The 18421-nt window shown below is 39.9% G+C and overlaps 1 protein-coding gene and 1 pseudogene across 1 annotated transcript; one reads left to right on the top strand and one right to left on the bottom strand.

Moving 5' to 3' along the window:
- Nucleotides 1–14553: 14553 nt before the first annotated feature.
- Nucleotides 14554–15251, bottom strand: LOC126779428 (histone H1B-like; annotated as a pseudogene).
- A 288-nt stretch (nucleotides 15252–15539) lies between these two features.
- Nucleotides 15540–15922, top strand: LOC126779742 (histone H2A-like). Its single transcript, XM_050503884.1, has one exon. The coding sequence runs from the start codon at nucleotides 15540–15542 to the stop codon at nucleotides 15915–15917; it is 378 nt and encodes a 125-aa protein (XP_050359841.1). The 3' UTR covers nucleotides 15918–15922.
- The last annotated feature ends 2499 nt before the right edge of the window (nucleotides 15923–18421 follow it).

Genomic DNA, 18421 nt, shown 5'->3' with positions numbered 1-18421 from the left:
TAAAAAAACAAAAACTATAGTGTATTAATGATAATAATATTTACAGATAAATATCCATAGTGTTAGTTACAAGCTTAGGTTCTAAAACAACGAGTTGATACATGAAGTTCCCCCCAATGCTTAAAGAATGGATTATGCATTTTCAGCATCAATGTATTCAGGATACCGTGTGAAACTCCGCGCAACCTAGCCGTTATAGACACTGCTCTCTTTCTAATAATGGCATAGAAGTCATCCACACGAGCTTCAGCAAACATCAGTGATGCACTACAAAAACGCGGCAATCCCAACAGTATCTTGAATGCATCGTTATACTGTACGCGCAGAGCATTGGAGGCCCCCTGCGTATACTTTAGCCACAAGCTGCACGTGTATAGGTTTTGATAGTACGCTTTAAAAAGAGTATTTTTTACGTCATTCGTGCAACGTGCAAACCTGCGAGCTCTCATACCGCACCGTACCGCCAAGGCCCTGCGCTCCTCGGTGACTATTGGACCCAGGTATTGTAATGCTTAGCAACGCTAAATAAAATTTCTAATAATTAAGAAAGTTTTTTTGAAAATTGTTATTGTTATAATAACAGATAAATTAAATAAATAATTTTTCCATATTCAAATTTATAACTTAAAATATGTTAAAAATTATAATTATCAAATATTGTAATGAACACTGGAGCCAATTTTGTATTTTTTTAAAATCATTTTGTAATTTTGTGGGCAGGTGGGTGGTGAGTCTAAAACTCCAGTGATCATTATTGCTGTAAAGCATTCGAAACACTGATAATCAAAAGCCAAAATGAATCCACGAAAAAATCCAAACAGTTAGTTTTCTTTATAATGTCAAATAGTTGCATGAATCTAAGAAATAATTATAATATTAATTATAATAATATAATATTAATCTACAAGAAAAAGAAGGATACTGTTTTAGTATCTTGTTTATTTATTTAGTCTCTTGGAAGTTTATATATATATATATATATATATATATATATATATAAAAACATCCGATGGACTATTATGTCTGGGGGCATATGAAAAGCCTGGTTTATGATGTTTCACCAGTACAAACAATTGAAGAACTCAAAACAAGAATAATGAATGCTGCAAATTCTATTCGACATAGCTTGAGTAGTGTTGTAGTAAAAAGTGAATTAAGAAAAAGAATGCGTATATGTATACGAAATAGGGGATCTCATTTTGAACACGAATTATGAATAATAAACAGTGTAATTTCGAAAGTATGGAGTAACTAAAAAGATTAAGTATTTTGTTTTTGATTTAAATTCAAAATTGCAATGACAGCTCTGGTTTATCTCTCCTTTTTTACCTATTACCCCTATTAAAAATAATCTTTAACTACTTTGCATTGAGGTCCTTTTGTCTTTGATCCAGATTTAATTTCTTAACAATAGCATTTCTTAGAATTTCCTACCTGGTCTCTTTGTTATCTAATTTTCTCCTGAGTTTATGATTGTTACTGTACTTTTTATGTACCGATGGATAGCTAAGGAAACGCAGATGTTTTTAAAATGATCCGCACGATAAGAGCCATAGTGATGTTTACAAAAAAATTGCGAGTAACTTAAAGAATCAAAATTAAAAATCGAAAAGTTGTACAGTTTTGGATCTGTAATTTAAAAATGCTTGAAGATTGTTTTTGTTTTATAACTGGTTATTATTAACTAGGATGTACCCTAGCAAGAAATACAAAAAAAAAATAGGGAAAATACGTTGATTTTTTTTTATTGAATTTTAGAATCTTAGTATTCTTAGTACTTAGTACTTAAGTATTCACAGATCCACGATTCTGTTGCTTAAATACCCCGGCATCTACCCACGCCGTTAGATATGAAATTCTAAAAACTATTCTTTTGGCTTCTGTTGGCTTAATAAAGAAACATATTAGTTTTTATCCAATATCTTTAATGTACAGACATCGTCTTGTTACAATTTTATTATATGTACCTATAGACATATATAGACCTTTTATTATATTTGACGAGTGCCCCTAATTTTATTTTGAGTAGTATATATAACAAGTGACGTAGAAAATTTTAATAGCGTGATTTAGAATAGCCACTCATTTAAAAACCACAACACGTATGTACATATAATTAATGTTTCACTGTCACAGATTTATTAATTAGACGTTAATTTAATTAACGTGCTTTATATTTAGTAGGAATCGTTCCAAAATAATTAAACAATTGCGTTAGATTAATGTGAGAACTTATAAATAACCATAAACGCTATATATTTTGCCACAATGAACTATTTAAGTAAATTAGTAAGAAGTAACACATTTAGGTAAAATAAATTATTATTGGAATACAGCATTGCCGGTGCCGGTGCCATAAAATAAATTAACTATTTAGTATCTGACTATTTAAATCATAATATTATATTTTTTCCATTGAAATTGGTCAGTACTGTAGTTCATCTACGAACTCAACAAAGTGCATTCGCTCGTTTTACGTAAAACTTCCTTTGGATATTTGACTTTCTATAAACAGCTAAACCCAAATTAGGAAAATTGAGACCGCCATGATCTACACTAATAACTGTTCTTTCTTTGTCAAAAATTCTAAGTTTCTCTGAATACGAACACCTAAGTCGACCGTTTAATGAAAAAATGACGGTTGGAATGTAATAGCGCTCTTAAGTAACTGTATGGATTATGTTTTCAGTCTTTCAGCACCCTATAGTATATTACATGGTGATGGACAGTCCAATAAAAAAGCATCCACTTTTTTAATATAAATAGCTGGCCAAGTTGGCCGGTGGTTCGGATGTTGAAGATACATCGGATCGGAATCGCTCGTCGAGCTTCTTCCAATCGATGATCGTTTTGGTTGGGGCGTTTCGCTCGGGCTCAGGTTCTAGTTGAATTAGGACAGGACGGTGATCTGAGTCTAACTCGGCAAGCGTTTCGACTGAGCGTAACTGTAGGGCCACGTCTTTCAATAACGCAATGTCGAGTATACTAGGTTTATCTCTAGGCCTATTAATAGACGGAAAGCGTGTCGGGGTAAGGGGGGCTATTATTTCAAAATTGTATCTAGCGAGAGAGTTGAAGCCGTCGAGAATGCGACCGTTGCCGTTGATTGAATGACCGAGTTACGCATATTAAGGAGTGACCTAAGGTCGTTTTCAAGTAATGTTTTCTTTGGAGGCTGATAAACAGAAGCTAATCTGATTTATTTATTTATTTATAATAGCACACTTACAACATATCATCAACATCATTGAAAAGATCAATTTATAAAACAATAATAGTATATCTAATATGCATGTCAATTAAAAGTGTACAAAGCACTTCCAGATCCATCTAATCAGACTCAAATTAAAAGTAACAAAAAAATCATCAGCAATTTAAAAAAAATGTCAAAATTAAATAATAAATAATGTAATTATTATAATAAAAAATCAATCGGCGAAATCATAATTAAAAATTATTAAAAGTATTAATTAAAACTAATCATGCATTTTATAATAATTAAGTAACTCATTTCTAAAGATTGAGGGAGAGTCACAAAAAATGTCAATGTCCGGAATTGATTTAACGATATTGTTATATTTATTACACATTCGTACTAAGGGAGCTTGTTTACCAATATAGGACTTTACGCAAGGAGTATGAAATATTTTGTGAGTGTGAGTACTTCTGTATGCCCTAGACGGAACTGATATCAGTATTCTTTCAATTAATTCTGAGTTGGTTAATTTATAGTTAATAATACTGTGTAGGAATTTAAGTTCTAACAATTCGCGCCTACTTCGAAGAGAAATCATTTTAAATTTTGCCAAACGTTCTTTGTATAACTGTCTGTGCGAAAAATCCTTTTCATGAAAAGCAAGATGTTTCGTAAAGGCTCGTTGAATACTATCAATACGCTGAGAGTGTACGGTATAAAATGGATTCCATATAACACAGGCATACTCAAGACAGCTACGCACTAATGAATTGTACAAAAGTAATTTAATTTTCCCTGAAAAGCCTTGAGTGTTTCGCTTGATGAAACCAAGATTTTGAGATCGTCAGCAAACAATGAACACTTACAATACTTTATATTCCCGTAATTTTCGCTTAGGATACTGATCTAGTCCACTTAGTAAGTCAAGAGGCCACTTAGCCACATTTACATTAACCATATTACTAATTACCAAGTCTAAGACACTGTCGTCGCAGTTCTTAATATTGTTGTACTGGTGCAAGTCGTTAGCAGACATGAAATAGATTAACGAGTAACCGAGAGCGTTATGATAATTTGATGGAATCATATAGAATTTAGGATATTTTTCAGGATATTGTTCGTTTTTGTTCTTAAACCTCTTACGTTTTGATAGTATGCATCTAACATTTTGTTAACTTAACACCCATAACACTGGTAGAATAATGACGTCAGTTTATAAGCTTCAGACAATCTTCATTCTTGATTTGTTTTGCCTGGCTGAATTCATCCTTACGTACAAAGATTCTTCCATTTCTGACCCAAGTGAAGCGGTATTTCATTTCCTTGGCTCTAATGCGTGTGGCTGCGTGAAGTGCTTTATTTGATGGCGATAAATGTTCTGAAACATATATGGGTTTACATGTCTCTCCAATTCCGAGATGATGTGAATTGAGTTTTTCAAATTCGCTAACATCGCATCTCGATGTCTTGCACTTTGTAGCTTGACGATGACGGATCGCGGTTTCTCAGTGTTTCGTTTAAATTGCACAACTGTAGTAACATGTTTTATGTCCTCTTCCGTCAAAGGATTTATAACAACATTACTTAATTGGACAATAACATTTGATAAATGCACTTGATAAATGCACCTTATATGCACTTTTACAGTATTTAATCTAGAGGTAAGGTCTTTTACAGAGGATTTAAGATTATCATTTTCACGTATTAGTTGGTCAACAATGTTTGATTTTTCCTCAAGTTTTGCTTTCATTTGCTCATACTGCGCATTAATAAAGTTTAGTGAATCACAAAAACCTTTTATTTGATCATTAATAGTATTTAGCTGCGTGGTTACTAAGTTCTGTATTGTTGAAGCTAACTCTTGCTATATAATGTTACGAAGTTTACATTATGTGAGGTCTATATTTTTTTTTTTTGTTTTATAAAATAGGAAGACGGACGAGCATATGGGCCACCTGATGGTAAGTGGTCACCAAACGCCCTTAGACATTGGCATTGTAAGAAATGTCAACCATCGCTTACATAGCCAATGCGCCACCAACCTTGGGAACTAAGATTTTATGTCCCTTGTGTCTGTAATTACACTGGCTCACTCAACCTTCAAACCGGAACACAACAATAATAAGTACTGCTGTATTGCGGTAGAATATCTGATGAGTGGGTGGTACCTACCCAGACGAGACGAGAGGTGATTGACTCAGCTTTTTACGTTTCGTAACATAAGATACTTCCTTAATGTCCGTGGAAGATTTGTTACAATCTTCTAGAGCGGTGACTGGCCTAACAGGTGTGTGTATGTTTCCTATTTTTGGTTGCTTATTTAAACAATCAGGGCACTTCCAGTTATTTTTTTTATGTAAATCCATTTGGTGAAACTGTCTCACAGATACTTTACCGCATTCAACATCATATTTCGCTTTGCAATCAATGCAAGTAAGAAATTCTTTTTTTGGTAACGTCGTTTTGTATCCAGCACAAATATTATTTAAGGGAGTATTGGACATTTTCGTAAGCAAATCTTTGTTACAAAACTTTTTAATGTTATTAAGTATTAAGCAGATACTGAGATTCGAACTCGTGTCGTCCATTTAAACTGACTTGAATCACACGATCAACGACCGGACCAAGCCTTTATTAAGTTCCTAGCACGAATTTTACACGGTTTTAAAGGGATTACACGGTTTTAAAATTTTTTCCTGTATGAGGAGAACATCTATCTGATGAGCGGTTAGGAACTCGCACACTGAGTCGACTTGGTCGATAAGACCGTTTGCGTTAAACATCACTAATGTTAGCGCGTGGGGTTTGATTCTACTAGTTGTGATAGCCATTTATAACATATGTGTAAGGACTCGGTAGCACCATATGGCGTCGATAAGACCGCTTGGAGCCTAGCCTAGAGACTATTCTGCGCCACGCGCAGCTTAGCGGCCAGGACTGCAAGTTCGTTAGCTTCTAGAAGAGGCTCAAGCTCCTCGTCGCCGATCGGTTAAAGGCAGGAAGCCATCTAAGGCCGTTGTAACTACGCCTGCTGCAGTCGCGGCAAAAACGCCTCCCGCGGCATCTCCGCAGCCCCCTCAGGGCAACGCCTGGGATAAACTCATCATTCAACTCTAACGATTTTGCAGTCCTGGCCGCTAAGCTGCGCGTGGCGCAGAATAGTCTCCAGGCTAGGCTTCAAGCGGTCTTATCGACGCCATATGGTGCTACCAAGTCCTTACACATATGTTATAAATGGCTATCACAACTAGTAGAATCAAACCCCACGCGCTAACACGGAAAGTGTTACTTAGCAGAGTCATTCCAAAGGTGAGAGCAGTACTCCATACATAACCTCACTTGTGCTTTATATAAGCTGAGCAGTTGTTCTGGAGTAAAGTAACGTCTCACTTTGGAGAGGACACCAAGCTTTCGAGGGGCTATTTAGGCTTTGGACTCAATAAAAGAGCCGAAATTTAGAGTCGGCGTGTGAGTAACGCGCTAAGATAGTAATAAATAAAGTTGTGTCAAGTGAAGTTGTACTTATTTGAATCTTACAAATAAAATCAAATATACCATCTATTTATTTCGCAGTGAACTATTATTAAATGAAAATAGTTTATAAAATAGATAGCAGCTTATCTAACATGTTTAAATTAATTTTACAAAATACTAATTATATATTATACTAGCACTTTGTCCGCGAAAACTATGATAGCTCGGCTAATTTGCACGATTTAAATATAATTTATTTCACCCGCGCAGTTACCGTTCCCGTGAATACAGGGATAAAATATAGATTTGTAATTAATCAAAAACTGTTTATCGAATTCAACTAATTTTAATGTTTATTAGCAAATATTTTTATTTTCCTGAACTTTATTTTCGATGCATTTTTTGTTTTTTCTATAATTGTAAATTGCTTTTTTTTATAATAAGACAAAATGGCGTAAAGCGATGCGTCGTGTTTCGAACGTAACGTGAGTCTGTGGCGTTGTACTATTTTGTACTTAACGTTCTCATTGACACAAGCTATGGGTAAATAAGAATATTAATAAGTTCTTATAATATATAAATAAATTATAAAAATAGGTACATTTAATTTTGTTTTAATAGGTTTTTTTAAGAAACTTGTAGTGGTATAGAAGTCGAACGGGTAGGGTGCGTAGTAGATAGCGTGTATTTAAATAGGTGATATATTTTATTAATAGTTATTATTATTTATAATTTTATTATTTTTTTTTTGCCTTATATTACAAAACAATGTCGTGCCATCGAAGTTAACATGTCTTTGTTACATAAAAACAGTCCTCTTATAATACGATCTTGCATCGCGCTTTCATGGATAAGATGGCTGATATGAGGCAGTGTTATTACCCTACCATAGTATAATAAGGCCCACTAATAAGGTTTTAAAAAATGTTTAATTTTGTTTTTGTTGACGGCAGATTTGCCTTTTTTATTTGTTTATTTGTAGTAGTTGATCTACAACTTTATTAAACATTAAAATTAGTTCATTTTGATAAACAGTTTTTGATTTATTACAAATATAGGTAGGCCTTAATACCCGCACCTACCTTACATTATATTTCGTACGTACATTCTTTGATATAAATATATACCGTAGTCCTTTTATTGTGTTGGCAACTTCGCACGGTTTTTAGGGACTAATTTGGCTTTTCCCCTTCCATCAACATAGCATGGTACTCTTGAGCTTGTAATTCTTTTATCGTGCGAGGCAACGAAAATACGGCTACAAGCTGAATACTTATTTCAATTTAATAAATATATCTTAAAGTTATTATTTGAACAGTAAAATGTGTAAACGAAGTGCTGAAGAAAAAAATAATTACTAGGGTATAATACAAAAATTAAAAAGTTAAAAGCTAAGCAAACGCGTAAAAAATATCATCGTGTGATAGCATATTCTTCTTCGGATTCCGAAACAAACTGGTAAGTTTATTTAATTACTACTTTCGTATAAGTGAAGTGACAATAAAATATTATAATAAACTAGCGTCAGTAAGCTTTCCTGGGGGTCGACTGCGAGTCAACACGAAGGTGTAAATTAGAAGTTAACAAAAGTGTTAATTAGTTTTAAAATTACGTGATATATATTTTTTCTTAACTACCCTTAAAAAACACATTTAATAATTATTTTTCTTTTGCTTTTGGAATAGAAAACTAAACCCAAGATAATGTCATGCCGTCATTACGTGAACTCGCATCTCGTGCACCGACATCGACATTCAAATAGAACAAGACCAACTGGGTCTGGGTATTGCCGCGATTAACCGGGCGATGACATTACTTTTAACTGAGGGTGAAAAGCAATAAAAGCAATAAAAACAAGCAATAAAAATGTTATCAGACGCATGCAGAATCCTGACTGATCTCCATTATGTTCAAACACAAGTAAGAACAAAACTTATTACTCGGGGACTCGACATATATTTCCTTGCCAGACAAAATAAAAGCTTCCAAGGCGATCGAAAGACAGGGGCTTTAGATTAGAAAAGCCCCAACCACGAAGCCGTCGACTTCCAAAGCTTCTATTCAGTCAGCAAGGATTCGCTACCAGGAAAACTGGTCAAGCCCCCCTCGCGTGCAATCTGTGACCGGGGGGGGGGGCTACACAGTTCCGGAGCCAGTATCGTCGCAATCCACAACCAACGCCTGCGCCGTCACAGAACACGCGCTCTGCGATTTCAACAACGAGCAACAGACGTGCCCCAACGAGGCGTTGACACAGGTACATGCTGGTAGATTGTGCTATTACTATAATTGCTGCTCACAAGTTACAAATAATTGTAAAGTACTTGATTGGATTCGTAACGGCTATTGTATACCGTTTTCATCGAAAGTTGTTCATTATACAATTCCTCAAAATACTTTTTCTGATAAAGAAAAGCAGAATATGATAATAGCTATTAAAAATTTGTTAGAACTTGGAACAATAGTAGAATGTAAATCACAACCTGATCAGTTTATCTCAAAGATCTTTCTTGCCAAAAGATCTAATGGAAGTTTTAGATTTATCCTTAATCTTAAACAACTAAATAAATTTGTGACTGGGTACCATTTTAAAATGGAAGACCATTGGATTGCAAGTAAATTAATAACAAAGAAGGCCTATATGGCCTCCATAGATCTAAAGGAATCTTATTTACTTGTCCCAGTAGCTTCAAAGAACCGAAAATTTTTAAGGTTTCAATTTGAAGATACTAATTTACAGAGCCGGACTTATGAGTTTACCGCCGTGCCATATGGTTTGTCTTCTGCACCTCGAACTTTCACCAAAATAATGAAAGAAGTAATAGGTCAACTAAGGTATCGTGGCTTCCAGTCTTATTATATACTTACATGATATTCTTTGTCTAGGAAATACGTACAATGAATGTGTCTTGAATATTCAAGAAACTATAAAAATGCTAGATTGTCTGGGCTTTATTTTTATTAATTTTTATGTTAGTTGTCGGTGCGTGGTTGTAGTACTTGGTACGTAAACAACAAAAAAGACAACGAACAGTCAACAGTTTATTGTTCGCACTTACAGTACAGCACAGCACAATGAAAGTCCACATAAACAGATAACAAGTAATAAGAGTAAGTGAGGCGTAGGCGGGTGAAAGCGTAAAATAAAAAAACAAAGCAGTAATGTCGAGATCAGACTGACTCCCCCCCGCGCCTCGTGCCGCCGATCGCTAGCTGTCGGGTAGGAGGGCAGCGGTGGCGAATGAGCAAGGCGCGCGGTCGTAAGCTCGCTTACGTACTTATCTACTATAAATATTTTTGAACTTTGTTTATTGAAATGATTTTTATTTTATAATTAATAAATGAATTTTTGTTTATAATTGGCGGTACGCCACAGTTTCATAACAATGTTTTTTTTTTTTTTTTCGAATTGTGTAATATTGTATGTGTTGGCCTTACTGGCCTCTACAGCGTCACCGGGCTGGGTGGGCGAGTTGAACTCAGCCGGATGTTGGGAGCCACACAGGGCGCAAGAGTGGCGGACGTCCTAAGGGTGCCTCCTGTGAGGCCGGACCTCGGCTTAGGACTCCGTTGAAATCGGGAGGGGAGGACTCCTGCGTTATAATGTCGTCAAACGCCTAAGCGTCGACGGGACGTAATGAAAGAGAGTCGTCGACCCAGGTGTGTGTTTATTGTGTTCCCTAACAAGTTAGCGTTGGCCGATGAGATTTTATCATCGGGGGCGACGAGGACGTCTTTAGGACGCCTATGAATCGATTTGGGATGCCACTGAGGGCTATACTTGCTAGTATTCTGTATGAGAGGGTTCGAGTGCCTGGCGGCTTTCTCGAAATATTTTATTGAGAGATCCTTGATTACCTTAGAGATGGAATCAAGTTTGAAATCTCTGTGTAAATCTATATTACGCATGTACCAAGGGCAGCCCGTGGCTATGCGTAAGAATCTATTTTGTATAGCCTGTAGGCGGGCTATATTGTGTTCGCTCGTGTGTGCGAATGCGACACTCGCGTATGTAAGGATGGGACGGATGCATGCTTTGTATAATGTTACCTTATTTCTAAGGGACATTTTACTGCGCCTACATAGCATCGGATATAGTCTACTTAGAATAAAGAAAGCTTTGTTCCTTATATTTGTGATTTGAGATTTAAAATTCAGTGCATGATCTAGTATGACACCTAAGTATTTGACTTTATCAAGCCAAGGGACGGGCCTATCGTATAGGGTTATTGACCCCGGACGGGTTTCGGGGGAGTTACATTTACTGCCACCCCGTCGAAAGTATACTTCAGTGCTTTTGTCTGGATTAATTTCTACCCTCCAGGTTCGAAACCAAGCGCTTAGAGCGTTGGCCGCGGCCTGAAGGTGGAGAGTAATGAGTCTAGCTGATCTAGACGAAGTATATATAGCGGTATCGTCCGCGAATAGGGCTAGCTCTGTACTTTTACACTTCGGGATGTCCGATGTGTATAAGGAGTAGAGTGTGGGTGATAGTACGGATCCTTGAGGGACTCCGGCTCGTAAGGGGCGAGCAGAGGACAGAGTGCCTTCTACGTTATACCGGAATGTACGATTCGATAGATAGTCGTGTACGATACGTGCAAGACTAACGGGAATGCCTAGCATATGTAACTTATATATAAGTCCATTATGCCAGACTTTATCGAAGGCTTTCGCTACATCGAAGAAAAGGGCTCCTGTGTATCGCGGCCTCTTAGGTCGAGCTAGGCCTGCTAAGATGTGCTCCGTGACGCGGTGCACTGCATGTGTGGCCGAGTGTCCGGCTCTAAAGCCGAATTGCTCGTTAACAAGAAGGTTATTAGCTTCTATAATAGTTTTTAGTCGGGCTAATATTAATCTTTCGTAAATCTTACCCAATGAGTTAATGAGACTAATAGGACGGTAACTAGTGGATAGATTTCTAGGCTTACCGGGCTTATATATACCGATAACGGTAGCCTCTTTCCACTGATCTGGGAAGGAGCAGCCTGCCATAAGGGCGTTGAAAATTGCTACTAATAATCAAAGAATCTGGGCGGGTAAGTATTTTATTACTTTGTTCGTAATACGATCGGGGCCGGGCGACTTTTTAGCATGTAGATCAGGCACTATCTTTTTGACCTCATCTATCGTGGTTGGGGTGAGTGGTTCGCTATCGGGGGGATGAGAAATTAATTGTGTGACCGTCGAGTCAACTTCCGCAAGGTGCTCGGGGTCACACGGGTGTAGACTGGGGGAGCACTGGCTCTCAATATTGTCCGCTAAGCACTCGGCCTTTTAGTTATCGTCAAATGCAACTGTTCGATCGGAACGAATCAATGGTGGTAGAGTAGAAATCGTGACATTTTTTAAAGTTCTAGCTAGGGGCCAGTAAGCTAGGTGAGACGGTGACAGCTCGCTTAGCTTTTTCCTCCAGCGCTCGTCACTGTGATCTGCAATTCGGGCTCTAACCTTTCTTTGCAGATCCCAGAGTCGTTTTTTATTTACATTTGAAGGACACGAATCGTGAGCTCTATTGGCTGAGTTCCTACGAGTAATAAGGTCCCTTATATCGCTAGGGAGTTCCCAGCGGCCGTCTGGTTGCACTGGAATCTCCCTAGAGCTATTATGTATCGCGTCGCGAATAAAGTCAGTGACCTGTGAAGTGGCCGCTTTCGCTGCATCGACTGTGTCTATGACGTCGGGTATTGCTTCTAAAGCAGGTGAATCGATTGATTGAAGTTGCTCTTCGAGCTTTTTCCAATCAATGATTGTTTTAGTTTGCTGGGTTAGCGTAGGCTCGGGTCCTAGCCGTATGACTACCGGTCTGTGGTCCGAGTCTAACTCGGCTTTGGCTTCTATTGAACGTAACTGTAGTGTTATGTTGTTTAAAATAGCAATATCTAATATATCGGCCCTATCGCGATCGTGGCTATTATAGAAGGGAAAACGGGTCGGTATTGTGGGAGCAATTATTTCAAAATTAAAGCTCGATAGAGCTGTTAAACTATCAAGGATGGTACCGTTGCGGTTGGTCCGAATGGAGTTCAGTTTGTAGATATATTGTTTACTAGCTGGTGCCCGCGACTTCGTCTACGCAGGATTAGTATTTGGAGTAGCTTATATTAGCGTGGCGTAGAAAAGAACTAACATTATGACATAAATATTTTTTGAGTCGCATTTGAAAAATATAACTGCTTGACAATATTTTAACATAAGAAAATTGGCAATATAATAAATATACGGTAATTAGGCACTGCAGAACCCTGATCATAGGCCTATAGTTATCTAGCTACTGCAGTATGCTCTTATAAACTATATTTAACGATTTTTTTCCTTCAGCATAAACATGCAGATTTTTTGCTTTGGAAAAACGTGAGCAAGCCACATAGAGCTGACCGTGAGAAAAACATGGCGTGCCTAAATGTATGCCTGCTACCTTTAAGGTTTGCTCCTGCGATTTGTTGATCTTCATTGAAAATGCGACTTTTAACGGGAACTGCAGGCGTTTAAAATTGAATGGCAAGTTATTGGGTATGATTGGGATGCGCGGTATAAGAACATTGTCTCCCTTGGCTTCTCCAGTTAAAATTGTGGCCTTCACAATGTGCCTTCCTAGTTCGGTAACTCGCATTGATATACATCACGTTATTTACAATATTATAAATCAACCAAAAAAAGACCAATTACTAACCTACCTACAACCTCTGTAATTTACAAAAAAAAAGAAGGAATTCGGTAAGTAACCTATATCTATTAATTTAAATAAAAATGAAGTATCTTATTTAAGTGTAACTCCTAACCAAAAAAAAAAACTGCCAATACCTAATCTTGGGCCTATATTACTTGAAGTACAATCCGTTTTTAAAAAATCGCTATAACCATGAAAATTCGCAAAACGGAGACAACAGTCAACGATGTCTGCCCTCACGCTTCTGCCCGCGTTCGGGTCGCGCACTCAGCGATGAGCGCCTTCTTCCCCCACACAAGTGCGTCGCACCGCCCGCCACCGCCGCCGGAGGCGAACCGCGCCGTACCGCTCGCTACACCGCACCCGTAGTATCGCGCATTTAAACTAAATGATGTCTATCATACATTACATAATTATGTGTAACTAACGTTTATGGCAGCGCACGCCAGAATAGCTCGCAGAAAGGTAGGTTTTTTCCTAGTTACTTGACATTTAATGTCATATTTTGGACAGCTCACACAATATCTTTATAAATTGTAGCCTATGTGTTATTCTGATGTATAAGCTATATTATTGGAAAGTTTAATTGAAATCCATTCAGTAGTTTTTGCGTGAAAGAGTAACAAACATCCATCCACACATACAAACTTTCACGTTTATAATAGTAGTAGGAAGTAGGATTGTTCACGGCGGGCGAGGCGATCCTTTGAACAAAGGGTTGGCGATCATAAAGTTTTGGCGCACACAAAGGGCGCTTGGGTAGCCGCACCTGTTGTACGGGTCAGCTTTACTGAGAAATCTTGAGACGGAATCTTGATAAATATTAATATGTTTAGTTATTTAATATATTTTTTTTTTTTTTTCAAAAAAAAGACCTTTCGTACGTAGTACGATGGTGATTTATAAATATATATGTATATAAAGAGGGATAGGAGGGTATATCGTATCGTGTCGTGTCGTTCGAAACTTTTTTTTTTCTTCTTTCTTTCTTTCTTTCGATTCTTAAGAAACTTGTGTTAGCCCTGAAAAGGGCTTTTTATCGTGCGATTTACGAGCCGCACATGCTTGCATCGTCATCATCACAGTCATCGTCGTCGTCGTCGTGGGACGGGACAAATGTATGTTGTCGATGATGTTGTTGTTGTTGTTGTTGTTGATAACACTTTTGAACGATGTCGTCGTCATTATCACCGCGGCGGCTGCTGGCGGGGACTTACTTTTTAGCGGCGGCCGCTTTCTTAGCCGCCGGTTTCGACTTCGGTGCAGCGGCGGCTGCCTTCTTCGGTTTCGGTGCTTTAGGTTTCATGGTCGGCGGCTTCGCACTCTTCTTCGCCTTCGACGCGGCACCCTTCGCCTTCGAAAGTGCGGTGAAATCGAAGGAGCGGCGGCCGCGGCGGCCTTCTTGGCGGCGGCGGCGGCCGGTTTCTTTTTAGCCGCTGCCGCTTTTTTATCCTTAATCGTAGCCTTCGCCTTAGATTTGGACGGCGAAGACGCCGCCGCGCCGGACGAAGCTCCGCCGGCGGCCGCTTTCATGCCCGCGGCGCCGCTGCCCTTGCCGCCACCGACCGGAGCGGACGTGGCCTTCTTCGATTTACCCGAAGCCGCCGAGGACGCGGCCTTGCCGCCGCCTCCGCCGCCCCCGCCGGACCCGCTTCCCGCTCCGGAGCCCGCGGGTTTCTTCGAAGCCGACGATTTCGATTCCAGCTTGAACGAACCCGATGCGCCCTTGCCCTTGGTCTGTATGAGCTCGCCCGATTCTACGGCGCTCTTCAGATACTTTCTGATGAAGGGAGCCAATTTTTCCGAATCGACTTTGTATTGAGCCGCGATGTATTTCTTGATCGCCTGAAGCGAAGAACCGCTACGTTCCTTCAACTGTTTGATGGCGCTGTTCACCATTTCCGTTTGTAAATATTACAAATAAACATTATTATAAATTATAATTATACGAGCAGTTTAGAGTAAATTCGCGAACGAAAAAAATAAATAAATAAATAAATCGAACGCTCCTCGATCATCGCTCAGTCAAAAGTCACCTCGATACGTCCGTGCCGATAGACGCGACGCCGTTCCGAGTATATAAAGGCGTTCGACAAATACGATACGAAGTCATTATTCACCGCACAGGCGAGCCGTACGCACGCGTATCGCTCCGCGTTTCGTTCGTTATACATTTTAATAAAAACTATCTTTGTCGACATGTCCGGTCGCGGTAAAGGAGGCAAAGTCAAGGGGAAGGCAAAGTCACGTCAGTCCAACCGTGCCGGTCTTCAGTTTCCCGTCGGACGTATACACAGACTGCTGAGGAAGGGTAACTACGCGGAGCGCGTCGGTGCCGGTGCACCGGTATACCTCGCGGCCGTCATGGAATACCTCGCCGCCGAAGTTCTCGAGTTGGCCGGCAACGCTGCCCGCGACAACAAGAAGACTAGGATTATACCGAGACATCTTCAGTTGGCGATCCGTAACGACGAGGAGCTGAACAAGTTACTCTCGGGCGTGACGATCGCACAAGGCGGCGTCCTCCCCAACATCCAAGCCGTTCTGCTGCCCAAGAAGATCGAGAAGAAGGCATAAACTGACGGCGGCTGTGCGCGACAATCGTTCGTTAGACGATCTCGATGATGACGACGACGCCACCGTCGTCGTCTCCGTCTTCGTCGTCGTTTTCATCGATTCGATGATGATTATGATGAAACTATATAATCATATACCACCACCACCACCACCACCACCACCACCACGTGTATCGTGCGTGATACGACGTACGGACGACGGACGTACGAACGACATCGTCCAATCATGATCATTTACAAAAAGGCCCTTTTCAGGGCCACAAAATATATCGTATGTGCAAAATTAAAATGAGGTTTCATAAACGATTTCGACGTCCCGACATATCTTAGATTTATATGTAATAATCGAACGTATTAATCAATTGAATTATTAATATTATTATTATATCAATTGGTAAACTATAATAAAAAAAAAACGATTCGTATCGAGATCGGAACGACGGACGATAGAGGGTGTCGAGGTCGAGGGGGGGGCTGTGTTCGTGGCGGTGTCGTGGTGAAGGGAGGATGGAGTATTTCTTTTAATATAAGAACCGAATAACCTTTCCCCTCTCCGGCACCCCGCACTGTGCTCGTTACCTATTGGTCGATAACGTTCTGCGTCTATACGGCACACCGTACGAGAGAGCGCGATGTGCTTAAAATAAAAATCGACCTCCATCCCGCACGGATATCTCTACCGACGAAGCCCGACTCAAGATTTCCAAGAAAAGCTGACCCGCATAACAGGTGCGGCTACCCGAGCGCCCTTTGTGTGTGCCAAAACTTTATGATCGTCGACCCTTTGTTCGAAGGATCGCCTCGCCGCCGTCTGTCTTAGAATTTGGACAAAGGATTTCTCCAGAAGCAGGACAAAAGAATTCTCAACAAAAGATAACCCGCACAACAGGTGCGACTACTCGAGCGCCCTTGTGTGCGCCGACCGTTTGTAATCGCCAACCCTTTGTTCGAAGGATCGCCTCGCCCGCCGTGAACAATAAACAATATATCTACAAACTGAACTCCATTCGGACCAACCGCAACGGTACCATCCTTGATAGTTTAACAGCTCTATCGAGCTTTAATTTTGAAATAATTGCTCCCACAATACCGACCCGTTTTCCCTTCTATAATAGCCACGATCGCGATAGGGCCGATATATTAGATATTGCTATTTTAAACGACGTAACACTACAGTTACGTTCAATAGAAGCCAAAGCCGGGTTAGACTCGGACCACAGACCGATAGTCATACGGCTAGGACCCGAGCCTACGCTAACCCAGCAAACTAAAACAATCATTGATTGGAAAAAGCTCGAAGAGCAACTTCAATCAATCGATTCACCTGCTTTAGAAGCAATACCCGACGTCATAGACACAGTCGATGCAGCGAAAGCGGCCACTTCACAGGTCACTGACTTTATTCGCGACGCGATACATAATAGCTCTAGGGAGATTCCAGTGCAACCAGACGGCCGCTGGGAACTCCCTAGCGATATAAGGGACCTTATTACTCGTAGGAACTCAGCCAATAGAGCTCACGATTCGTGTCCTTCAAATGTAAATAAAAAACGACTCTGGGATCTGCCAAGAAAGGTTAGAGCCCGAATTGCAGATCACAGTGACGAGCGCTGGAGGAAAAAGCTAAGCGAGCTGTCACCGTCTCACCTAGCTTACTGGCCCCTAGCTAGAACTTTAAAAAATGTCACGATTTCTACTCTACCACCATTGATTCGTTCCGATCGAACAGTTGCATTTGACGATAACTAAAAGGCCGAGTGCTTAGCGGACAATATTGAGAGCCAGTGCTCCCCCAGTCTACACCCGTGTGACCCCGAGCACCTTGCGGAAGTTGACTCGACGGTCACACAATTAATTTCTCATCCCCCCGATAGCGAACCACTCACCCCAACCACGATAGATGAGGTCAAAAAGATAGTGCCTGATCTACATGCTAAAAAGTCGCCCGGCCCCGATCGTATTACGAACAAAGTAATAAAATACTTACCCGCCCAGATTCTTTGATTATTAGTAGCAATTTTCAACGCCCTTATGGCAGGCTGCTCCTTCCCAGATCAGTGGAAAGAGGCTACCGTTATCGGTATATATAAGCCCGGTAAGCCTAGAAATCTATCCACTAGTTACCGTCCTATTAGTCTCATTAACTCATTGGGTAAGATTTACGAAAGATTAATATTAGCCCGACTAAAAACTATTATAGAAGCTAATAACCTTCTTGTTAACGAGCAATTCGGCTTTAGAGCCGGACACTCGGCCACACATGCAGTGCACCGCGTCACGGAGCACATCTTAGCAGGCCTAGCTCGACCTAAGAGGCCGCGATACACAGGAGCCCTTTTCTTCGATGTAGCGAAAGCCTTCGATAAAGTCTGGCATAATGGACTTATATATAAGTTACATATGCTAGGCATTCCCGTTAGTCTTGCACGTATCGTACACGACTATCTATCGAATCGTACATTCCGGTATAACGTAGAAGGCACTCTGTCCTCTGCTCGCCCCTTA

Source organism: Nymphalis io, chromosome 29, assembly GCF_905147045.1.
Source record: "Nymphalis io chromosome 29, ilAglIoxx1.1, whole genome shotgun sequence".
NCBI classification, from domain to species: Eukaryota; Metazoa; Arthropoda; class Insecta; order Lepidoptera; family Nymphalidae; genus Nymphalis; species Nymphalis io.
Note: the sequence above shows the minus strand (reverse complement) of the source record. Positions and strands in the feature narration are given on the sequence as shown.